This window comes from Acomys minous, assembly GCF_964271855.1.
Source record: "Acomys minous genome assembly, chromosome: 3".
Taxonomy (NCBI): Eukaryota; Metazoa; Chordata; class Mammalia; order Rodentia; family Muridae; genus Acomys; species Acomys minous.
The window spans coordinates 79,209,884-79,235,547 of record NC_140485.1 but is presented as its reverse complement, the minus strand read 5'-3'; the positions used below and the strand labels follow the sequence as shown (position 1 = coordinate 79,235,547).

Sequence of the window (25,664 nt, the reverse complement as noted above, 5' to 3'; positions counted from 1 at the left end):
GTGACTGAATGCCTTTTTCTGGCTTCGGGCATTAGATACACATGCGGTACACAGACATACGCACAGACAAAAGACCCCTGGCCTCAATTCTCCCTCTTCACAGCTGTCCTTGGGGCTCACTGAGGCACTGCTGGTGAGTCTAGGACCCAGAACTCACCTTGAACTCACATACACATAAACCAAGTTTTTAAATTATTTATTTATTTATTAAGAAAGGGTTCTTTCCACCTTGCCAGGGCCAGGTCTTGTTCTCAAAGCCAGACTTCCATTCTGGAGCGGGACTGATGACATCGAGTCCTTTAACATTCAAGGAAAGTCCTCACCATTCAACCAAAGGCGATTTCTTCTCAGCTCCCGTCTCCAAAGACTCAAATGACCCATGCGCTGCTGTTGCCTCCGGCAGTCTGCATTCTGTCAATGGTCAATCATGCTCCTAGAATACTCTGGAGCCCTTAAACCTACCACAGCTTACTCTCTGGCCCCTACCCTTCTAGAAGCTCTTCCCATCCCCTCGGCTTTCTCTCCACATCCTGCCTCCGTGCCCATTTTTTGCTCTTCCTATCACCTCTTTCATGAGCTGACTCCTCCCTGCCCCAGCGCACCCTGGGAACTCATTCACATGAGTTCTCTCTATACCCAAGACAGACGCAGAATCCTCATCTCTGTTAAGACAGGGTTTCTATGCTTTAGTGCTGGCTGGCCTGGAACTCAGAGATCGCCTGTCTCTGCTCCCCGAGTGCTGGGCCTAATGGCGTGCGCCACCATGCCCGACAGCCCCACTCCTCTTAAGGTCTTCTGTTCCCGCCTTCCCCAGAGCATCTCCACTGCCCGACTCTGCCTCTCACCATCCTGGATCCCAGCTACCTGAAAGTGCATGGGGAGAGCCCAGAAGACATGTCACTGTCCAGTCGGCTACAGCGTCACCTTGCACACTGAGTGCTTTCTGCTCAGTGGACCATTTCCCTACTGCATGACGGAGTGGTAGTCCCTGCCACACCACACTCAGAGTGCTATAATTATCATGTGGCTAACGCTCAACCGAGAGGAGGCTTTCCCAGTTTGTCTGTCGCCAGAGCGCAGCAGGGTGGCATCCTAGAGCTATGACTTTTCTACTTCTTCGGTACCTTGAGCAACTCCAGCATCAGGTCCTGGTGAGCATTCTCTGAAATGTCCCTTTGGATTCCTTCCGGCCAGTCCCTAGGCCAGAGTCCAGATAGGTAGACCCCATCCTGCGTCTCTGCTCTTGTCAAGATGCAATCCTTACTGAGAAAGTGGGGCATGGTCCAGAATCTCCCCGAAGCATCCAGCACTCCTTTCTTTCCCAGGCCACGGGGTCCACTAGTCTCAGGAAGTTCCTGTCCCGCACCTTTACCTGAGCAGCCCCTCACTTCCTGGTTGCCCATCCTTTCTGCCCTAGCTGGCCCCCACCTTGGATTTTCTGATTTCTAATTCCCTTGTATTTTCCACTTGTGCATATGCACACACAAGCTCACGAGGCCCAAATGCTTTCGCTTCTAAATATGAGGCATCTCTCTAGCTCCTTCTGGGTGATTTGTTTGAGACAGGACTTCTCTATGTAGCCCTGGCTGACCTGGAACACTCTCTGTAGACCAGGCTAGCCTCAAACTCTAGGGAGGCACCTGTCCCTTGGCCTTTTGAGTGCCGGGACCCGAAGCAGTGCACCAACCACCATGCTCGGTCTTCCTTTTCACTCGACTCCCGCACACACGCGGCTTCATCCACAACAAAGTGGATGGCCGGAGTGTCAGGCACATGCCCCTGAGAAAGATAAACTTTGGCCTTTCCAAGCTTCTGTCTCCCTCAGCTGTAGCATGAACTGACACCTCTCAGAGCAGTCCACGAGGCTTAAATTATATTCGATGAAAACAGGTGACAGATGGGTTGGTCGCAGAGCAGAAATTAAATGTTCGGTTTTTTGTTTTGTTTTTTCAAATCCAACTTTTTTACTTAGCATTATACAAGAAAGGAAAAAAGTATACAGCTAACACATTACATTTATACAACATTTCCAAAAATAACAATAACGTTCGCCACTTTACTGTTGTTCACCATTGTGTGATATTACATCTTCATGAAAAGATCTCTTCCAATGTAATGTTGCCTTAGTAAAAACAAAACAAGGTTTTACAGTTTGTTGCAACGTAACAAGTCCTAAATTGACAAGTGACAAAAACCACTTTATGCAGTTAACAGAAAGCATGGTACTAATCACTGCTTAAACATTTGGAAATTAACAGAAATACCTACATTTCACTAATGCGTAACAGGTCAAGAAGGCATACATTTTGCCTCTGGTATTCTATGAACTTTCTATGAATTAGGAGGCTGGCTGTTCTTCTTAAACAATGTGGAGACCACAAAGCAGACTCAGCTACGTGGGAGTGGACTCGTGGCACAGAACCTGGGACTAAACAGCGCCTTTGGGAACTCTGCCAGCCATACCCATATCTCTCATTCATGGTCCTGATGTCTGATCTCTAAGAGCCAACTGGTAGAGATTAGGGAAGGCACTAGGGACAGTGCCACTGACTTTAGCTAAAACTTCCAGAACTTTCATCTTGGTGGTTTCAGCATGGGCTCTGGAACCCCCACAGGAACTCATAGCTTGGGGGATCACTGCCAGGTACCTGTCGGTACTCCAGGTAATTTTCCTGTATTAGATCTTTGTTTATGAACTCCACGGGCTCCCCAAAGACTAAGTGTGTCTTCCCTGCGTATACTCCGACTCCATTTAGAAATTGCCAGACCTCTTGCTCAGTGGCACGGTTCCCCTTGATGAAGATCACACCTAGGATGGACATCAAGAGACCAGTCCTGGGCAATCTCCAATTGCTACTCAGACCCCCCTCAGTGGAGAGACCCAATTTGCCCACCAGCAAATAGGATTGAGTGCTAGGGTCTATTTCCTTCAACTCAAGACCAAAGACTAGTTCTAGGCGCGCAGAAGTTCTCCTGAGGATTTCAGGGAACTGTTCCTTATACCTTCTTATTGACCACTGGCAACATTTCACTCCGGGGAACTGGCTCTTTCATTTTAAACTTATCTAGCAGGAATTCTGTCAGCACACTAGCCTTCCGCATGACAGGCTCTTTAAATGTCTGCTGAATGGAGACCCCTGACTGGGTGACACCTGAGCCTTTCTTCTCAGTGAAAACAGCAACGTTTCTAACACCTACACCAGAGCCTGTGCAGGATGAGCTGCACCAGGAGACTCAAGGGTTTGCACCCCCTGAAGAACAGAACCAATAGGGAAGCTGGAGTCAACACTCTGGACAACAGGAGGAGATTCTGCTTCCTCTGCTGTAGGCTGAACTGCTGGGAGACCCTGGTCCTCACTGCGTGCCTGCTGTCGTTTTGCACGGGAGCGTCTCTTACTCTTTTGCCCTCTAGGCATGATGACAGGGCTCAGGGCTGAGGTAGGAGAGCTAACAGGCAGGAATCAGGACTCCTGGACTCCTGGACACCTGGACTCGTAGATCAACCTCTTTTCTGCAAACCCTAGGATTGATCTTTGTGCCGACTGGATTCTAAGCCTCTTGCGCCGGCATCTCCTCAAGCCATGGAGCAGGGAAGTGAAGTCATCTTCAACTTCCTGTCCGTCCCACTGTGTTCCTCTCTAAATGTTGTTTTTAAACTCTATTGTCCACATCACTGATCAGTGTTTCTCAGATTTGAAGACCTCTAAGGAAAATGCTGTCTCCTGACACACTAGTAGATGGGACAGAGGGACCACTGTGACGGAAGTTTTGGGTTCTTCGTAAACTCAGTTGTGTTATGTAAATGTTTTGGTTTTAATCCCAAGCGTGAGGTTTGTCCACAGCTGGTAAGTGTCTTGTGTGGGGCAAGGCTTTTGCCAGCTGCTAAGGCCTTCCTCAAGCTGCGTGGAGAAAGAAGGGCGTGGTCTAGGGCTCTGAGGATATAAATGAGGGTAGGGTGGACTGCACTGTTGGCGCGTGGTGTGTAGCATTTGGAAGAGACCAGAGACAGACTGTGTGGTGGTTCACTTCCGGGCGCAGCTGCTCAGAGACTGCTGGGTGCGTCTGCTGTTGGTGGAGATTGGTACAGACACACAAAGACCCTTTGACCCTAAACAGCCGGGAGGAGTAAAGGGGCTACCTCTCCCCAGTAACCTTCTCTCTCCTATGTAGGGCTGGGAGGTGGGAAGGGAAGTTGAGGGCTAAATACCCCCAAATAAAATAGAGTTTTTTGTTTGGCTTGGTTTGGTTTGGTTTGGTTTGGTTTTTCGAGACAGGGCTTCCTCTCTGTAGCCTTGGCTGTCCTGGACTCGCTTTGTTGACCAGGCTGGCCTCGAACTCACAGCGATCCGCCTGCCTTTGCTGGGATTAAAGGCGTGCGCCCCCCCCCCTTTTTTTTTAAAGTGCACAACAGACCACACAACCTTGAAGCGGTCTCTCCCCCATCTCTGGCTGTTTGGAAGCTCCTGCCTAAGTTTTATACCCAACTGCAGATCTCCACGCTGACCTGAAGGAGGCGATGTGGTTTAGGTCTAGGGCCGGGTCCTGCAGCCATATGTACGCGGTGGTGCCACCACGGGTAACTGTGGGCCTCCTGAGCCTTACGTCCCTTCACTTGTGGAGAGTGAAAATGCTGAGGACGACGCCTATCATATTGGACTGGTGAGAATGCACTGACAACTTTCCTAAGCGAAAGACAAAACCCCATTTAAAAAAAAAAAAGACAAAACTCAACTAACAAACGACGAGAGTGTCAGCGCCTAGACCTTTTTCTCTTTTGACGGGAGATGCATGGTCTTGTGATGTGCCTATGGCTGCCCTCCGACTTGTTATCCTCCTGTCTCAGCCTCCCAAATTCTTGGTAGGGTTTCTTTCTAAACCACAGCTTCATACACGTATCTAGTGTATTTTTGGTGATTCTCACTCCCTGGCTACGACCGCTGAACCTTCCTCTTTCCAACAAGTCCCCTTTCTACTTTGACATCTTTGGTTTCTTCGGGGTCCAATGAGTTTAATTCATTGCTTGCATGAGCCTGGGTGTGGGATTATTTACTGGGGTATGGGCAACTTACCGGTGGCTACCCCAACGCCAAAAATGCATCTCTTCCCCACCACCAACCTGTGGTGCCCGCGCCACCAAGGTACCTAGTCGAGGGTGAGGAACTTGGGATTTAACTCATGCACACACACACACAATAACACAGTGGGTCCTTTGTGCTAAGAGAACAGCAGCTGTAGCAGCAGCCATGGCAGCGGTTTATTATTCTTCCAGGGTTCCAAAGAGCCTTCTTATAGGCAGCAAAACAGGAATCCTCCTCCCAGGTGAAATCCCTCAAGAGGTGATTGCACACAGGAGGAAAAGTCTCGAGGAAGGGAGGGGTGAGTCCTCAGAGCAGTAAACATGCCTAGCTAACCAAGATAAACACAGACATGGAAGCTGCTAGAAACAGGACATGAAACAGCAAGACAGGCAGGCAGCCCAGTCGTTCCTACACCAACCAAAGCTTTTCAGGAAGGGGCTGGGCCTGACAGGCCCCTCCTCCGCCCATGATGGGATGTTGCTGGGCCCCATCTCGTTCCGGTAGACAGAGATACTGTGAGCCCGTGAGTGCGGTGGCCAGGCCATGCCTAAGACAGCACCAACAGCACACCTCCCCACCCTCCAGCCCCTGCGCTACTTCTGCCCCCTTCATGGTACTCCCTGAGCCTTGGGAGAGCTGAAGCAGACGTCTCATTAAATTTTTTTACTTTTATGTGCATAGGTGTTTTGTCTACACGTATGTCTATGTACTACATAGATGTCTGGTGCCTGCAGGGGCCAGAGAGGCATTGGATCCCCTGGAACTGGATGAGCAATGGTTATGAGCTGCCATAAGCAATAGGAAACAACCCAAGTCCTCTGGAGGAGCAGCCGGTGCTCTTTCTCGCCCTTAGATGTTCCCTTAAGACTGAGTATTCGACAGCTACTCTGCATTTTGACCAGTTATGAGCCTCTGCAGTCACTCGGCCAGCTTCTCTGACCAAGGCTGAGAGTAATACTAATCTATGGGCGTGAACGAAGTATTCAGAGGACAGTTTGACAGCAAGTCCATTTAGCAAAACAACAGCGGCTTCACCCTAAGGCCTATGGCCTCCTCAGCCATGGGCTTTTGACCAGCTTTAGAGAAGCTGACATGTATGGAGTGAGTCTCAAATCCAGCCAGAAAGCAGTTGTTACCCTTCTAACAGCCATGCCACTAGTGCACAGGCGGGCACATCTCTCCCGGCATCGTGCCTCACAGGATGAACACCGGCCTCTTTCCCCTGCCAGTCTGCACATCTCGCCCGGCATTGTGCCTCACAGGATGAACACCGACCTCTCACCTGAAAGCCAGGAGCAGGAAGGCCACCTCCGGCTCTGCTCTAGCTTGATTTCCCTACGTCCTGCAACTGAGGTGTGTGGTGTCGTTGGCAACATGGTCTTCCGTCTAGTTCTGACGGACAACAGGAGCAAGAGCTCTAGCCTGTGTTGTCCTGGGGGCCTCTGGGTAGGATTTCAAGGGTAATTATTTTCCCTCTTTCCTTATAATACTTGCATTTTACATCTTTGCATTTCAAGCTTTGCTTTGCTTCACAATTTCCTTTCTTTTGTTTTTTGAGACAGGGTTTCTCTGTGTAGCCTTGGCTGTCCTGGACTCCCTTTGTAGACCAGGCTGGCCTCGAACTCACAGCGATCCACCTGCCTCTGCCTCCCGAGTGCTGGGATTAAAGGCGTGTGCCGCCACCGCCTGGCAATTTCCTTTCTTTTATTTATTTTTCAAAACATTTATTTGTGTGTTGGGAGCTCACCTATGCCATGGAGAGTGGGGGGGGGGGGTCAGACGACAACTTGCAAGACTCAGTTCTCTCCTACTCTTTGGGGTTCCAGCAACCTAAGTCAGGTCATTGGCTTCAGCAGCAAGCCATCTTTACCCACCGAACAGCCTTGATGGCCTTTTCTTTTATTGAGATATGGTCTCATGCTGTAGCTCAGGCTAGCCTCAAGGCAGTCATGCTTTAGCCATACCTAGCTTTTATATATAAATACATACATACATACATACATACATACACACACACACACACACACACACACACACACACACACACACACGTGTATATATACATCTGTGTCACCTAACTTGGTATTCTCCCCCTTCTGGGAGTAAATCAAAAGTGACAAGCAGTCTTCCCAGGGACAGGAAATACTTCCCAATTGTTTTGTCTAACTGCAGGCTTTTGGGTTTGGAGCTGCTTGACACTGTGGCAACACTGCTGAATAAGCTGAGGCTAGACCGACAGGGGCTCCTTCTGTTGGGCTTACAGTGCAACGAGTGACTCAGCTGTTCCCACAGCTGTGCACACAGATGCTGCAAGACAGCGAACAGTGAGTGACCTAACGGGACAGCCATTCTGTATCGCAGTATGGAAGGAGGATCTGAACACACCAGCAGCAGCAACAACAGCAATCACCCAGTGTTTTTAGAGAGGTGCTAAGTTTAGAGAGGACACCTTAAGGAGCATCCTGGAAAGCCTGCTGGGGTCTGGGGGGGGGAAGGGGGAGGAGAGGAGGGGACACCCAGGGAGGTTAAGGTTTCTCTAGTCAACACCAGGAGGAGTGAGGTCCAGGTAGCGGAAACACAGTGTGGTCCCTTCAGATAACTCCAGGTGACTCAGTGTGTGCTCAGGGACGAAATGGATGAGAGCTCTGTGAAATCAGGCTGGAGTGGAAGTAGGAGGCAAGCAAAGAGCCCATGGCCTATAACGCACCCGAGCTGTGTGCTGGAGGCTGTGGTGCGGCAGCTGATGCAGATGGCCGTGAACAAGGACCCTGAGAGTCACGACAGAGTTCCGTGGTTTTCCTGCTTCGGGATTCAGCTAAGGTCTGCGTGAACGCAGAACCTACAAAGGGTGGGCAAAGGTACCGGGGGGCAGAGGGGGGCCCCCAAGTGACCTTTAAAGTTGCTAGCAAATTCGAGGTTCTAAGACACTAAAGCCCAGTAGCTGAGCTGGTGCTGTGGGCTTGGGAGCTGTGGCTGGGGAGCTGCCCTAGGCAGCAAATGGGTTAACGCTCAAATAACTTTTATATATGAATTAATGTGCAGGGTTAGGAGCCAAAATCTGTTCCATTAATTTTTCCACCCATCCCAGGAGCAGCTAGGTACACACAGTAAAGTTTATTTTGGTGCATGGCATACTTCACTCCATTAAAAATAAATTCATCAGCAAATTCCTGCCTGGCTCGCCTCTGGTTTATGTAAATAGTGCCCAGATGTAATGAGTTACAAGGTGTTATTATCTCACACTCACAGAGGACGCTTCGCTCCAGAGCCCCGCGTGCAACAAAAGCATCTTAAATAAACCGAGAAGGCGGCTTGATTTGTAATGTTTTCACAGAAGTGGCGTATACCTCACAGTATAGAGTTTCTTTATATGACTCATTTTATAGCGAGTTCAATGAAGGAGGCAGGATGGGGGCGGGAGGGGCGAGGCGGGTCCCACCCCCTTTCCTCAATTTCAGAAAACCTTCCAAGAGATGACCCAAACTCTGAGAGGAGAGACTAGGCCCCTCAAGTGCTCAGATCGGGCGCCCCTTACAGCACATGCTTTAGAAGTCGGGGAGGGGTGGAAGTTGGCTGCGGCTGGCGCTGGGGATGGTACCCAGAGGCCTGGAAGAATGTCCCCTTCGCCACACTGTCACACGTAAAGGGAGGCCAAGAGAGGAGAGACAGTGCTCACCATGGCTTACAAAGGGACTTCTGTTCTTTCTAAATGACTTAGGATGTGACAAGCCCCTCGGTCCTCAGAGACCTCCAGTCCCAGAAAACATGCCTGGCAGCCTTGTGCCTTGCCCAGACAGAGACTCCTCTCTGTGAACTAGAGACAGGACGGCAGCAGAGAGCCCCGAAACGCTCCTTCTGCTGCCTCTAACTGAGCTCGAGTTAAACCTTGAACTTAGAGCATCCCACTGTCACCTATGTTTCTTTTATTTCCTTTTTTTTTTTTTTTTTTTGAGTCAGGGTTTCTCTGGGTATCTCTGGTTATCATGGACTCGCTTTGTACATCACCTGCCTCTGCCTCCCAAGTGCTGGGATTAAAGACATGCGCCACCGCCTGGATCCTGAAACAAAGAAGAACCGTGGCAGAAATAAGTCTTTCTTTAATGGCTACTTCAACCCCACAGCTCAGTGCTGCGGCTCACAGCATATGGCCACCCATTTTGACTCAGTAGCATCATAAACTGCTCCAGGCACAGGGAGCCCTGGGTGAAGGCATCCCTTTTCTAACCTGCCCATCCCTTCCTCAGCCTTGGAAAAAGCTTTCAGTCATGAGTGTTGCTGGAGGGTCTTGGGGAGTGTGCTTGGGGCTTCTCCTGAGGGAACGCATCAGAAGAGCGAGAGGACCTCCCAGCAGTAGCCCCACCAGATCTCTCCTGGAGTCAGGAAGAAGAAACTCAACACAAATGGGCCGAGTATTCAACAGGTGCTGTTCAAAAGTCAGTTCAGGCCACTTTCTTCAGGGTCCTGGGACAAACAGGCACTTCTTCCATGGAGGTTCCTCAGAGCCAGCCAGCCAACTTGTCCAGCGGGACTAGCCTCTCAAAGACCCTCGTCATTGTAAGTAGGAGCATGGGGCTTCAAGATGCTTTGTGGATTCTTCTCCACCAGGGGGCGCCATCTCACTTCCCCTGTCAGAAGCAGGTCCTCGCCGTTCATGGAGTCCAGGTACTGCATCTACAAATAGAGAGCAAGGAAACAGAAGATAGGGGCTCATATGATGGGGGCGGAGCCTCCCAAGGGAAGGAAAAGGGTCAGAGGTAGAGGTGGGAAGGAAAAGGGTCAGAGGTAGAGGTGGTAGTAATTTGGAGAAATAATTACCTAGGGCAGTGGACCTCAACCTGTGGGTTGCGACCCCTTTGCAGTCAAAGACCCTTTCCCAGGGGTTGCATTTCTGATATCCTGTACCCACTCCACATGAGGACCCTTCAACCCCACTACACCCTCATGATAAAGTTCTTGCAGGCCAAGGAGTCAGAGCATATGATTTCTAGAAGTTACCCTGTCTACCCTCTGTCTTTTCCTGGTGGTGCTGCACAAGGTAGCCGGTTTTGAAACTTCTGTCCCCTTGTCTGAGAGCGGCTGGAAACGTGTATCTCATGGGCACAGGGGCGGGTAAGCAGCAAGGTGTACGGAAAATACTGGCACACCTGGTTTTCTAATACCTATGACTCCATTGCCCTTCAGAGGGCCCAGGCCCGCAGGTCAGGCTCCCTGATTGGGAGAGGAAGGAAGAGCAGGGGCGTCATCATAGGTCTTGGACTGTCCCCTTCAAAGAGCTCACTGCTCCTGTTTCGTTTCATTTCATGATGCCTCCTGAACTGTGCCCCAGCCTCTCACCTGAGGGCAGCTCGGGGAAGCAGTTCAGCTCAACCTCGCCTCTTTCTAGCTCCCCTGCTTCTCCCCTGAATGCTACCATTCGGCCCACCCTCGGCTTGTTAACCTCAACATACCTTCGGTTGGTTACTAAATAGTAGCAGGCGTGTAGCACAGGAAACTGCTCAAAGCCCGGCTTCCGGGCTGCCCTGACCCAACCAGTCAGACCACGCCTTTCCCTGATCTTCCCCAGCATCCTCCTGGATCTCACTCTGGATTGACAGGCTGCCTCCAGGCCTGCCTGGGTACCTGTCTGGCTCCTCAAGGGCAGGACTGAGTCCTTCACTTCTGCTTTCAGTCAGGCGCCACATAGCAGGGACTCAAAGGCCTGGCAGAACTGGGTCCCCATTAGAAGCTCCTACTGTTACCCACATCTTTTTCTTTCTTTTGTTGTTGTTGTTGTGGTTTTTTGTTTTGTTTTGTTTTGTTTGTGTGTGTGTGTGTTTTGTTTTGTTTTGTTTTTGTTTTTTGTTTTGAGAAAGGATTTCTCTATGTAGCCCTGGCTATCCTGGACTCACTTTGTAGGCCAGGCTGGCCTTGAAGTCACTTTTTAAAATATGTAGTATTCTGTCTGAATGTGTGCCTGCAGGCCAGAAGAGGGCGCCAGACCACATTATACATGGTTGTGAACCACCATGTGGTTGCTGGGGATTGAACTCAGGACCTCTAGAAGAACAGACAGTGCTCTTAACCTCTGAGCCATCTCTCCAGCCCCTGGTTGTCCACTTCTAATGGGGCCAAATGTGACTCCTTAGGACATTATAGCAAACTCTTCTTTTTGGGCCCCTCGTAAGGTCCTAGCTGGGCCCTGTCAGGGCCTTTGGCACAAGCCCACTAGGACAGAAGGAAAAACTGGGTGGGTCTCTCAAAAGACAGTGTTGACTTTGCCAATTTCAACTCCTGTCTGAGGGCGAGGCTCTCTAGCTGCAGTGTCTTCTCCGTGGCGCTGGCAGATCTGAAGGACAGTCAGATAGCAGTCTTGTCTCCGGGAGATCCCTACCGTCTGGCTACACACAGCGTCAGCAGCTAGCCTGCTTCTCGCCAGGCACCCAGCTGGTCCTACCAGCCCCGTGCGCTCTCGAGCTGGGATCTCGCCTTCCCCTTCCTGGTTGCTGGGGGCCAGCAAGGCCATGGAGGTGAACTCAAGAATTCCTGTGGCAGGATGCCCCTTGGGCTCGGGAGGCCAAGGCCACGAAGCAGAGGTGTGACTCACAGACACCTCAAGCCGATGAGCTGTCTGCAGCAGCTGTGGTGGCCTCCGGTGGTTACATGATTCACCCAGCTGGGGTCTGAGGCCAGTCGTGCAGGGTGAACCACGGGGAGACCCGGGAAAGGCCTCCACTTTCCACCTCAGGATGAGTGAACCCATTCATCTAGAAAGCATGAGTTTCCTATCCAACCAGGATCCCGGGGCGGGAGATCAGGAGATACTTCTCTGCTCAGGCTTGGGGCAGGCCTGTGCCCAAGCAGCCCTTCCCAAAGAGCTCTCTGGAAGGTTCAGAGTCGGGAGCCCTGAAAAGCCAGAGGGGCAAGGACCTGACGCGGGGACCCTGCCTGACCGTGAGGACAACTAGAGCTGTGTTTGTTAGGTGTTGCCTGAGGCCTGGCCCTGCCAGGAGTCAGGAGCAGAGGGATTGACGTGAGTACGAAGTGGGCACAGCGGGAGTCACCACGCCTCATGCGGCCTCTTCCAGCACTGAGGGTTAGTTCAGCACAGCACCCGGCACCAGCAGAAACGAACAGTGAACACATAAGCACAGCTTTCTGAAAGCGAATGCTCTTCCTTTCCGCTCTGTCCCCATCCCCGGGGGCCTTGGCCAAGGTCACAGCTGGACCCAGAACATGCACATCCTTTGTTGTTGTTGTTTTGTTTGTTTGTTTTGAGATAGGAACAGTCTTGAAAAGACAAGAGAGGCCTGGAACTCTATATAAATCAGGCTGGCCTTGAACTCAGAGATCTGTCGGCCTCTCCAACAGCTGGGATTAAAGAGGTGCACCACTCACTATATATGAGCCTGAAGATGCTGTCATTCTTAACCTAGGCCTGGTGGCTCACAGGTGGAGGTGGGAGGGTCAGGAATCCAAGGCTAGCCTGGGCTACATGAGACTTTGTCTGAAAGAAAGTGAGGGAGGGGCGGAGGGAGATGCTTTGTTTTCATCAGTGCTTGCAGCTTATGCGACTGGGGCAGAAGCCTTTAAATTACTCCTTGTAAGTCGGCCTCTTATGACCCAACAAGATTCGAACACCGTACACGCAGGGGGACTCAAATGTGGCCAGATTTGCCCAGGGAGAAAGGCGGGGCTGACCTGCTTCCTCACGTACTCCACCAGCAACTCAAGCTGTCGAGGGTCTTCACATTTCTGGTTGAAGAAGGTTCTCCAGAGGGCAGCAGCCAGCCCATGGTCATCCGATAGGATCCCCTGGAACACACAGCAGGAGTGTCTTGCAGAGCCACAGTATGAAAGTTGCGATATGTGAACAAGACAGCAAAGGATTCGGAAGGAGCGAGAAGGTGATGGGGGCCCATGAGAACCTGGCCTGACCTTTTTTGGGGGGAAGGGGTTGCTGAGACAGGGATTCACTGTGTAGCTCTGGCAAGCCTGGAACTCACTGTGTAGACCAGGCTAGAACTCACAACGCTGCCTCTGCCTCTTCTTGTTTAAGGTTTTTTGTTTTTGTTTTTGTTTTTCGAGACAGGGTTTCTCTGTGTAGCCTCAGCTGTCCTGGACTCTGTAGACCAGGCTGGCCTTGAACTCACAGCAATCTGCCTGCCTCTGCCTCCCGAGTGCTGGGATTAAAGGCGTGCGCCACCACGCCCGGCATTGTGTCTTCTTTTTTAAAAAGTAAATTTTATTTTTATTGTATGTGTATGAGGGTTTGGCCTGCATTGCACTATGAGTGTGCCTGCTATCTGCAGAGACCAGAAGGTGTCAGGTGCCCTGGAACTGCAGTTGCAGGTGGTTGTGAGCCATCGTGACGGTGCTGGGCACTAAGCCCAGGTCCTCTGGAGGAGCAGTCAGTATTCGTAACCACTGAGCCGTCTCTCCAGCCCCTCAACCCTTCTTTTTATACAGAAGAACATGGGACTCTGAGGGTCAAGGCACTGGTGGACACTCATGTTTGGTGGGCCCTTCCGGGGATGCGCTCACCTCTACCACACTGAGCCTAGACGACGCATGTCTGAAAGGGCCAGCAAGGGGAGCACAGCAGCCATACCTTCCGCTGCTGTTCACAAGGTGTGGGCTGGCAGCGCTGCAAGTCTGAGTTTGCCTGGGCTTGGGGATGGGTGCGGACCGCTCCTACTGGCTTGGTCCAAAGTCACACGTCTGCAAGGTGGCTGCCTCTTTGGGAAAGAGAACTAGGTACCTTGCCTTCACTGTCACCCATCTGGCCATGACGGACCCATGGCTCTCCCTGAGGAGAGGAACAGGCTGTTTATTAGGATTGCCACGGGCCGTAGAGGGCCACAGGGGGCCACCGAAGGCAAGGCTCAGAGCCTGTCTGTGTGCCCTGGCTCTGGGAACCCTGCTTGGAAGCCCAGATGTTATAAAGGCCAATTATAGCCATTTTCTAGCTCAGACCTCTAGGGCAGGGAGGATGAAGGCAACTGAAGGGGAAGGCCCCGAGAAGTGCTCATCTTTGTGCCAGGGGCGGACGAGTACTCGGAAGGCTGGACCGAGTCTAAGCTCTGTCACCGTGAGGTTCAACGGTTACGGCTAAGCCTGAGTCCTGGGCTTCTTGGGTACTCAGCTGATGAAAATGTTTGCCCTAGAATGGGTGTGGTGCCTCATGCCTATAACCCCAAGACGTGAGCAGTGGAGGGAAAAGGAAATACTTGCTTTACCTATAGCGCTCTTGAATTACAACGGTGAGGTAATGTGGCCTGGGGGTGTGGCTCGGCAGAGTGCTTGCTCAGGAGCTTCAAAGCTCTGGACTCAATTCCTAGCACCACCACACACAAAAAAGTAAAGGCTTTTAAAAATAATTACGTTGACTGATGTTGCATGCGTGTGGGTTTGGGTGTGCACACACCACGGAGTGCGTGTGAAGGGTAGAGGACAGCTTGCAGGGTTTGGCTTCCCTCCTTTGGCCATGTGGGTCCACGAGATCCAGCTCGGTTCCTAGAGCTTGCTGGTAACTTTCTTAACTGAATGAGCTCTCTCCAGCACAGCTTTTCCGTTTATTTCGACAGGGTCGCCCAAGGCTGCACTCAAAACTCTCTAGGTTGCCAAGGGAGGCCTTGAACTCCTGCCCCTATGCCTACACTTCCCAACTACTAAAATTACCGGCGTGTGCCACTGTGCTCAGCTGTAAAGCCATTTTTAAAAGTGACTATGTTGGGCACAATAAATAGGAGCATGCTTTAGTGAGCAGCTGATACACTTGAGACCAGAGTAGGCCCTGGGAGCCACGTCACCCAAGTTCAATGCTAGCGCTGTCACCCGACAGAAGTGTGGCCTTTGAGAAGCTCTTAGCCCCTCTAGAACCTGAGTGTCTCATGAGACACGAAAGGCTCCCTATGTGGTAAAGATGAGAAAGCCACAGGGGCATTTAGTTCGCGTTACACAGTGGTCTGGCCTCAGGGGCCCCGTGGGAGAAGAGGCTGATTCCAGGTCAGCTGTGACCAAGGCTCAGCCACAGCATGGGGAGTTAACGGACAGGAGGGAAAACACTCCACCTGCTCCAGAGGCCTTCTGCTAAGCAAGGCCCACAGCTCCACAGCTGCAGACTGTCCTGGGGTGATGGCTGAGCTGGAGAGATCTGCTTCTTCTACCAGGGGACGACGAGGGCCAAAGACAAGCTCAGACACGTCACCCTCCTGCGAGCTCTTTGCTAATACAACAGGCCGCCCTGTGTGTGCAGTGCCCTGGGCACAGGCGGGCTGCTGCTGGCTGAGACCCACTTCTTCTGTGCTATGGGAAGGACTGGGCGGGAGTGTCACAGGGGCTTGCCGAGTAAGCAGAGCCCAGCAAAACGAGAGGCAGGGGGAGCCATGGCTTGTACAGTCAGAGATGCCTGGAGCAGGGGGAGGTGGCTGGGACAAGGCAAAGTCATGCACAGGGGTCCCAAGCAGTTAGAGGGAAAGGGATGCAGAAGATTCTGGCCCTGCTAACAACCACTTCCAGACTACCAGACGTTGCCAGCTACTGTCTAATGACTACCTGTACCACACAGCACAGCGATCATTACCCCCCACTTGAAAGATAAGGTCTGAGGCTCAGAGGCTAGTGAGGTACCTGGTGTTGAAAGAGGAGCCTCCCTGGCCTGCTGAGGTCAGGGATGGTGCCTGCCTAGCCATCACACAGCATGGCTCACAGTACCAGCGTGAAAAATGGCAGACTCCAGCACTAAGCCCAGTGGTAGCCTTCTTTCCATCAGTCTGCTAGTAACTCAGTGAAAGCAAGCAGGAGACTCTTCAAATGTGCGAGTTTGAAAGGAAGGAGGAAGAAGAGGAGAGATAGGCAGGGCCAAGCATTAGGGTGTGGCACCAACTTCCCACAGTCTCACAGGGTGCCTACTGCTTACCCCATGGCATGAAAGAAGGCCTTCTTTAGAAAATTAGGGTGTCTAGGTTTGGATAGAAAGCTATGACACTATCCTGGGCTGATGGCTACCACTACGTGCTTAGCCCAGGCAGATCTCTGTGAGTTCAAAGCCAGTCTGATCTATATGGCAAGCTCCAGGACAGCTGGTGTGTGTCAAAATAAATAAATAAGCTGGGCATGGTGGCACACGCCTGTAAATCCCAGCACTCGGCGAGGCAGAGGCAGGCAGATCTCTGTGAGTTTGAGACCAGCCTGGTCTACAAAGAGAGTCCAGAACAGCTAAGGCTATACAGAGAGACTGTCTTGAGAAAAACAAACAAACAAACAAATAAGCAAACAAATGCGGCTGCAGAGACAGCCCAGTGGTTAAGAGCACTTGCTGCACTTGCAGGTGAGAGTTTGGGTGCCAGCACCTATCTGGTGGCTCACAGGCGTCTGTCACTCTCATTCCAGATCTGATGCCTTCTCTTGGCCTCCACTGTTATCAGGCATGCACGTGGTGCCCACATAAACATCAGGCAGATACAGAATAGACACGCAAGTGGGGAGTATGCGGAAAGCTGCAGGACAGAGAAGAATGCACGGGACACATACAGACAGCCACAAGTGAACTCAGTGGACAGCAAAACAAGAAACAGAGCAGATTAAGTTGGGAGAAGTGGAGGGAGTGGGGACAAGGGGAGAAATTGCAGGAGAGGGCACGGAGATGGATTGTCAAAACACATGATATACATGCATGAAATTCCAGAACAAAGAAAAAGGAGAAGGAAAAAACCTCCAATGGACTAGAGACATAGCTAATTTGGCAGAGAGCTTGCTTGCATAGCATGCAGAAAGCCCTGGGTTCAGTCCCTAACTTGAATAAATCAATGATATTTATTGATTTATGAATCAAATTTATAAATCTGATTTATAATAAAGCTGGGGTTATAGGCATGTGCCACCATGGCCAGTTTCATTCAGTTCAGGAATTCAAACCCAGGGCTTTGTGAATTCTGGGCAGTAATCCAGCAACTGAGCCCGCCCCCAGCCCTGCTCCATACATTTCTTCCCCTCCTCGCCAGGCCAGACCCTGTGTTAGACATCAGAAACACACTGGACACAGTCACTTCCCAGAAAACAAGATCGACACCCAGCCAGGTGACACCCAGCCAGGAGATGCCCAGCCAGGTGACACCCAGCCAGGAGATGCCCAGCCAGGTGACACCCAGCCAGGTGACAGACAGTCAATGCTAGGAAGCATTGTAAGCACCCAGGGCAGGTGGAATGGGCCGAGCCTGGGGAAGGTTAGGGACCCTTCCCCCGAGCAGTGGTGCCTGCATTAAGTCAGCAGGTGACCGCAAAATGGGTTTAAAAGCACATCATTTATCAAGAAAGACATGAGGTATGGTGAGTGCTGTGAGTGTGCATACAGCGGCCATTACACCACCTGCATAACTGTTCTCCATACGACACAGAGACAACATGGATGAACCTGGAGACACCCTGCTCGGTGAACTAAGCCAGTAACACAAGAGCAAACACTGTAAGATTCTACTCACACGAGTTCCTATCAAAATCCAAGAGACAGAAAGTAAATGGGTGGTTTCCGGGGGCAAGGAGGAGGAGGAGGAGGAGGAGGAGGCGGCGGCAGGGAGCTGGCATTCAGTGGGACAGGGTTCCAGCCTGAGACTGTGAATGCCCCACGTGTAGCTCTGTGCATAGATACTCTGCAGAAAGTGCAACTCCATCGCATAAAGGCGAGGAACTGCTGTCTACACACAGGCTGACACCAGGAGGGGACTCGGCAAACTAGAATGACTCCTTCTTGGGGCTGGAGAGAAAACAGGTCTTTGTACTTCAAGCAGATACACACACCCAGCTTTGTGAACTTTAAAAATGGGTATATGCAGCAAGTGTGGTGGCGCACACCATTAACCCCAGCACTTGCAAGGCAGATGGATCTCTGTGAGTTTGAGGCCAGCCTGGCTTGTCTACAGAGTAAGTTCCAGGGCAGCCAGGGCTACACGGAGAAACCCTGTCTGGAAAAAAATAAAATAAAATAAAATGAGCCTGTGGGTCTGATGGCTGAGATGGCTGAGTGGTTTTCGGCATCCGCTGCTGTTGTAGAAGCTCTGGATGCAATTCCCAGCTTCCACATGATGGCTCAGAACCATCCTGAGCCCAGCTCCAAGGGACACACTGCCCCCTCTGACCTCCACAGGCACCAGGCGATCATGAGGCATACACACATACATGCAGGCAAAAAGTTCACACACATACAGGAGTACGTGCCGCTTTAAAATGAAAAAGAAAACAGTATACATTTCGCGCCACAGCCCGTGCTGTTTACTGAGAGTGTCTTGCTTCCTCTGGGAGAAGCCGGGGCTGTGGCAGTATCTGATTCGCCTTTGTGGCCCCCATCCAGCCCCCACTGGGCACTCAATGCCAGCTAGTTGAATGTCTGATGAAAGCATATGATGCTTTTTCCCCGGTGTTTGATGAAGGTGAAGAGATAAATACTAAGCACTAATGGCAAGTAAAGAATACAGTCCTCGCAGCCTCCCTCACACACTCTCCTCAAGGGCTCTACTGGAAGACTAACTGGAGGGACGGTGGCTCAGTGGCTACAAGCACCTGTGCTCTTACAGAGGAGTACCAGTTTGCTTCCCGGCACCCATGCTGTGTGTGGCTCCATGCCCTTTCCTGGGCTCCAAAGGCACTGACACGCACCGTCACACACAGTGGCAGACACTCACACAGACACACACACACAGAAATGTAAAACATATTTATAAAGGAAGGAAGAGGAACGGGAGGGAGGAAGGCCAGCGGGCCTTTATTAGGGATGACCGTTGCCGCCTAAGGCAAATGACTCTTACCTCATCATAGCCCAAGATTGCTGCATAGAAATTGTTTGTCATGAGGGCCAAGTTCTTCTTCAGGATATAGGAATTAACCTACAAAAACAAAAGTATGAAAGTAAGAAAAAGCATGACGTCTCTGAGCTGTCAGGTTGTTAAAACAGAGACAGGAACTCAGTCTAAATTGCCACTCCTGCAATGAAGCTGCCACTGCTTCTTACTGCACGGACCTTCACCTGACGCCTGGTTTTGTGTTAAGTGCTGATGAACACAAAGCATCAGAAACGGTATCTGATTACAGTTGCGCACAGCCTAGCATAGGAAAGCATTAAAAACTACCCGTGGGTGTCGTAGCCCTCTCCTGTAATCCCCAGCACTGGGAAGAGAAGGGTGTCAGGGGATCAGAAGTTCAAGGTTCTGATGCGTTTGAGACCAGCCTGGGCTACACGAGACCGTGTATGAAGAGCAGCTAAAAGGGCCACCGAGATGGTTTGGCAGGCCAAGGTGCCTGCTGCCATGAAGGAGGGGTAAACCTGTTTTTTTAGGATCCCTAGTGTGGGATTGGAATGGTCTTGTGAGAACAGGTGAGGTTAACCCACTCCTGCGGGAGCTTGATTGTTGCCAGCTGAAAAGATCCCGTGACCAGACATCTTTATAAATGAGCCCAGAACTGGAGGCGGGGCCTGTGGAGACTTTGGATAGTTTTGGCTGCTCATCGCTCCACTTTGAGAAGCTCCTAGAGAGAACTGCTCGAGGGAAGGCTTCGGGGCTCCGGCTCCTGCTGAGGTTCCAGGGTCTGGCTACTCCAGGTTCCAGCAGAAGAAATCCTGCTGCTTATGCCAGGAGAATAGTTCCTCGGAACTGATATCCTCACGCTTTTGTTATTGTGTTCGTTAATCCTCTTTTACTATTGTTTTGGTTAGTCGGGTTATAAGTGACGTATGGTCGGTCACTAAGTTGTAATAAAACATATTGGTTAAAAAAAAATTGAACTTACACTGCCAAGCCTGAGAACTGAAGTTTGGTCCCCACGACCCACGTGATGGAAGGAGAGAAGTGACACTTGCAAGTTGTTCTCCAACCTCCACACACACATGCACACACACACACATAAGTAAGTGTAATATAAGTTAGCACTATCCTGCTGTGTATGTATGCATGTATGTGCACTGTGTATGCATGTATGTGCACTGTGTATGCATGTATGTGCACTGTGTATGTATGCATGTATGCGCACTGTGCATGCATGTATGTGCACTGTGTATGTATGCGCATTGTGTATGTATGTATGTGCACTGTGTGTGTATGTATGCATGTGCACTGTGTATGTATGTATGTGCACTGTGTGTGCATGCATGTTCGTGCACTGTGTATGTATGCATGCATGTGCACTGTGTATGCATGTATGTGCACTGTGTATGTATGCATGTATGCGCACTGTGCATGCATGTATGTGCACTGTGTATGTATGCGCATTGTGTATGTATGTATGTGCACTGTGTGTGTATGTATGCATGTGCACTGTGTATGTATGTATGTGCACTGTGTGTGCATGCATGTATGTGCACTGTGTATGTATGCATGCATGTGCACTGTGTATGCATGTATGTGCACTGTGTATGTATGCATGTATGCGCACTGTGCATGCATGTATGTGCACTGTGTATGTATGCGCATTGTGTATGTATGTATGTGCACTGTGTGTGTATGTATGCATGTGCACTGTGTATGTATGTATGTGCACTGTGTGTGCATGCATGTATGTGCACTGTGTATGTATGCATGTATGTGCACTGTGTATGCATGTATGTGCACTGTGTATATATGCATGTATGCGCACTGTGCATGCATGTATGTGCACTGTGCATGTATGCGCATTGTGTATGTATGTATGTGCACTGTGTGTGTATGTATGCATGTGCACTGTGTATGTATGTATGTGCACTGTGTGTGTATGCATACATGTGCACTGTGTATGTATGTATGTGCACTGTGTATGTATGTATGTGCACTGTGTGTGTAGTGCCCACAGAGGCCAGAACAGAGCATTGGATCCCGTGATAACAACTGACACAGGCAACTGTGAGGCACCATTTAGGTCTTAATCACTGAATCACATCTCCAGCTCCAATAATTAAAATCTTATTTTATCTTATTTTTAGACCTTATTTTAGGGTCTCTCTATGTAACACTGGCTAGCCCAGAACTTACTATGTAGATGAGGCTGGCCTGATCTCACAAAGATCTGCCTGCCTCTGTCTCCCAGGTGCTAGGATTAAACCACCACACCAGGTCTAGAAGTTTTTAGTGAAACAAAACAAAACGACCACCACCTAATGGCTCAAATCCTATTACAAATGTGCAACTACGAATGAGTTTCAGTGCAAATGGCCTCGGGCTGGAGAGCTGAGGAAGAGTGGCCCTGAGGGGGGCTGCAGGGCTGGCCCAGAAGGCACGAGAGAACAAGTCTAAGACTCAAGTTTCACTGGCCCTCATGTGCACAACCGTGCCCCGCCCCCATAATTAATTTAAAAAATCCTCGGGGAAAGGAGTCTGACAGGACAGGGAGAGGCTGAAGAGAGGAGGCACCTGAGACAGTGGAAGCAAGGTATGCAGCGGTGAGGGCATAGAAAAGGGAGATTGGGGCCATCAGACATGGTGACCAGGCAGGGACACAGTCCCGCCACGGTAGGGAATGTCTCAAGGGCTGCTGGGAAGACAGTGACAGACAGAAGGTGGGGAAGAGAGGCAGGACCGCATATGAGACGCTGAGGAAGAAGAGCCTTGGAGGCTGCAGGAGGAGTAGACCATGAGATAACCGCTCTAGAAGTAATATTCCTGTGAGACATATGCCGACTAAACTCCTCAGATGGGCAGGGCGTGGTGGCGCACGCCTTTAATACTAGCACTTGGGAGGCAGAGGCAGGCGGATCATTGTGAGTTCGAGGCCAGCCTGGTCTATGAGTCTAGGACAGCTAAGGCTACACAGAGAAACCATGCCTCAAAAAACAAAACAAAACAAAAACAAACAAACAAACTCCTCAGACACTTGTAGTCTTGTGTGCAGTGCACTGAGTGTCTTGAAGAGGTAAAACTCGGATGCCAGGTGGCAGTCTACTTGGGGGCAGGGGCCATGTGCTGTCCTCTGGGATCCTGGCAGAAGGCCCATCGCTAGAAACGTGGCCTAGGGACTGTGACTTAACCTGGGCTGAGTAACTGCCAAACACCCATCAGAGCCTCGTATGGAGGACAAGAGCCCCGACAGCAATGCTTTCCACACCCACACAGGCTAGGTGCTTTATGGACACCGGCTCCTCTAATCTTCACCAGAACCCAGATGTAGCTGGGCGACAGTCACCACGACCTGACTGCCCGAGAGACTCAGGGACGGAAGTGAAGCGCCCTGACACTGACAAAACTAAGCTCATCATCCATTCAAAGCCAAGCTCCTCACCCTCCACAGGCCCCTGCATTTCTGGACACTTCACTTCGGATCACAAAATAGTCACGTTCTTATCTCTGGGATAAAATGTCTGAAAGAAGTTACCTAAGGGAGGAGGGAGGAGGGGGTGATTTGGCTCACAGTTGTGACAGGACACAGTCCATCAAACAATGGAAGATGTGGCTATAGGCATATGGTGTGGTGTGTGTGTGTGTGTGTGTGTGTGTGTGTGTGTGTGTGTGTGTGTGTGTGTGTGTGTGTGTGTTGCTTGCTTACAACTTGGTGGATCAGGAAGCAGAAAGCTTGGACCAGAGATGAGGGGACAAAGCCTGTCCCCTGCAACACACTTTCTCCAGGTAGCCCCACCTCCTAAAGGTCCTGCAACCTGCCTAACAGTCCTATCGCCTAGAAACTAAGTGTTCAAACACACGAGCCTATGGGGGACATTTTACATTTAAACCATGACATAATAAATCAAAGACTAACTAATTTTATCATGGGCTTCAAAACTGATCTCTGGAGGTCAGAAGAGGCAAAAATGATTTGGGTTTAGTCTCATAAAACCTGGATTCAAGTCACAGCTCTGGTATATATTTTTGGTGTGGTCTTCAGCAAGCCAACCTCTGAGGCTGTTTGGTCTTTTAAGTGCCCTGCGCATAAGAACTATTTTCAAGAGCACATGAGTCCGTGTGCACTCACTCCCTAGGTTAACAACGTACCCTGGAAGTCGTGGTAAACGGCAGTAAGCTCTGCAAACACAAGGAACTGTGAGTAAGGCCCGGTTTGTTTATACAAAACTAAAACTAAAACCAGCCCCTGTGCTTTACAGTCATGGACAATTTTCAAAAGTGAAGAGAGAATTGTGAAGTTGGAGGCTGGAAAATATGACATTAGTGGTAGGGAACTGGGAGGGGAAGCCATGACCTTTCCTCCCACTGTTCCTTTGTGCCCTGTGCACTCTGTGTGTGTGTGTGTGTGTGTGTGTGTGTGTGTGTGTCTGTCTGTCTGTCTGTCTGTCTGTCTGTCTGTCTCCCCGAGGTACACGGTATGGCTGGAGTGCCTTCTGTGCCTGTCTCTCCCACCAGGCTGTGAGCCTCTCAAGCTGGGGTCACAGGAAGCAGGACTAAGGCACTCTGGCACCCAAACACCTGGCCTGGGACTAGACCAGATGTGCTGATAATGAACCTCTAAGGTTACCACGCAGGGCTGGGGACACAGCTCAGGTCTGAGTACTTGCCCAGCTAAGCATGAGGCCCCGGGCTCAGCACCCCAAACACACAAACACACAAGCAAACAAACAGGCGCAAGGGCCACTCACAGCACGTTCCATCCAATGACACAAATTGTTTTGTTTTGTTTTGCTGAAAAACCACTTCCGTGTTTCTGTAATTCCACAAGTATATGCTACTGTATTTGTTTCCAGTGTTTCATCTAATATGCTGGGGTCAAAGAGTCAAGCGAACAGGCCGGAAGTGAGAGAGGGCTCACTCCTTCTGTCATGGGAGGATGAGAAGAAACCCACTTGGGTTCTTTCTTACTTATGTACTGGTTGTTCTAGCTGCACAAGACAACCAGGGCCAAAAACTGCACGTCAGGGGTGCCCAGCAGTAAGGCACCACTCCTGGGAAAACACTTCTGGAACCTGCTGGGTCGGCAGTTAGCATTGTGCCAATAGCTCGGAGGCTGGAGGGACCTTCGGGGATCACCTGGCCCAGTGACCCCACGGGAAGAAAGGGATGGTGAAACAAAGCCCAGACGTGGGAAGAGACAGTCCCCGGGTCACACAAGTCACCATGAGAGCAGGGTTAGAGGGGAGCGGATGGTGCTATTTCACCACCTGAGGGGTACTTCCAAAGATCCCCCAGACAGTATTCTGCAAAGCTTGGTTCTTGTTTTCCAGAGAGGCCCGGGCAGCCTCCCCTCGGCTGCTGAACGCCCGAGGAGAACGGAGTCAGGATGGAGCTTGGTGTGAGGCGGGCTCTGCCTCCCGCATGCTCCCCGTCACCTCTCCAGAGAGAAGGCAGGCTGCCACAGTATGAATGGCTTTCAGGATCGTCACTCAGGCCACAACAGACCACGAAAAAGTCCACTTCTGGAAGACAGTGCAAGCGCCACCACTGCAACACACAATCTGCAGGCAGCAGCCCAAGGGACTGACAGCAACATCCTGAGCTCTGGACTCACCCCACCTGGGGCTGGAGCCTCCCTATGCTGGACCCCTATCACGCCCACTCCCTTACTTAAGCATTTGTCTGCTGGTGTGCACGGTCCCGTCTCCCCAGTGCCAGACTGTCCTATATGGAGCGTGTTGTCTATGAATACACAGACCTCCCCACCCCCCACAGCAGAAGATGGTGTTGGGCTGTTTGCTTATTAAAATCTTATCCTGTCCACAGTGCTTTGCTTTTTATAAAAACCCATACACACGGAGCCACCACATGGGAAAGGTTCCCTTTATATCAGTTACTCATATTTTCCCATTTATTTAAGCTATTAAAATTCATGCAGATATTTTATAAGCCATCAGGATTCGATGACTGCTCTTACTGAATGTTTAATAATAAACTAAACAGAAGAAATCAGAGGGTTAAATGATGACTGCAATTCCTGTAATGACTTAATTAAATTTTTATTGAGTACATAAACTATGATGTCACTTCTAGCCAACCATGGCTCTGCTTTCGCAGCATGTCACAGGGTGGGAGCACTCAATAGGAGGTTAGGCTAAATGAGCAGCAGGTCTCTGCTGAAATGGGGGAGGGAGCCAGGCTCAGGTAACACACTCAATAAATTATCCCTTCATTTTTAAACAAAGTCCGTGAGTTATAATATATTTGCCATGCACTTTTTATGACATAATAAAAATGTTACCTTAAGGATTACTTAACACATACTACAAATGTTATAGCAGAGGCAGGCACAAGGGGCAAAGAAAACAAACATGAACAGGCCAGGGACGGGTCCTGGAGTTTATGTCCCGGGGGAACAGCTCAGTATATTAAAAGGGGAATGCAAAAAACAGGGGGTGCAAGTGTTCAGGGTTACTAATCAGCAGATTAATGAATGAGACAGCCAAGGGGGAGCACAAGCAAGAAGGGATCTCCGCGAGCACATGTTTAATTAATGGGAGTATTCTCAAAGAGGGACACGGGCTTTAAAGAGAGGCCAGTTCAGTGCTCCTGTCCCCTTCTCACTGCCGTAGCCCTTAAAGATGTTTATGTGACTGCGTCCAGACTGTGGTGCAGACTGAAGGAGATCATGGCTTAACCTCTGTGCGCACTGAAAGGGGCTTCAGGAATTTTCCTAGGCCATTTTTCTGACCTCACTCCCTTCTGTCGCCCCATGTTTGTTTCAGGCCTTGGTCAGAGCCAGCTCCGTCATTTC

At 50.5% G+C, this 25,664-nt stretch overlaps 1 protein-coding gene and 1 pseudogene across 4 annotated transcripts in view; both read right to left on the bottom strand.

Annotated features, from left to right (window-relative positions):
- Positions 1-1,946: 1,946 nt before the first annotated feature.
- On the bottom strand, positions 1,947-5,101 carry LOC311594032 (melanoma-associated antigen B4-like; annotated as a pseudogene). Its single transcript has one exon. The product of its transcript is annotated as a melanoma-associated antigen B4-like (transcript).
- A 3,076-nt stretch (positions 5,102-8,177) lies between these two features.
- Positions 8,178-25,664, bottom strand: part of UQCC1 (ubiquinol-cytochrome c reductase complex assembly factor 1) — a 92,736-nt gene continuing 75,249 nt past the window's right edge. For all 3 annotated transcript variants that reach the window (XM_084775724.1, XM_084775722.1, XM_084775723.1), the window contains 3 exons: positions 18,857-18,934; positions 12,756-12,869; positions 8,178-9,749 (listed from right to left, as the gene is read on the bottom strand). In XM_084775724.1, the coding sequence (XP_084631850.1) occupies positions 9,615-9,749; positions 12,756-12,869; positions 18,857-18,934 (327 nt within the window). In that variant the 3' untranslated portion in view covers positions 8,178-9,614. The remainder of the gene's footprint in view (positions 9,750-12,755; positions 12,870-18,856; positions 18,935-25,664) is intronic.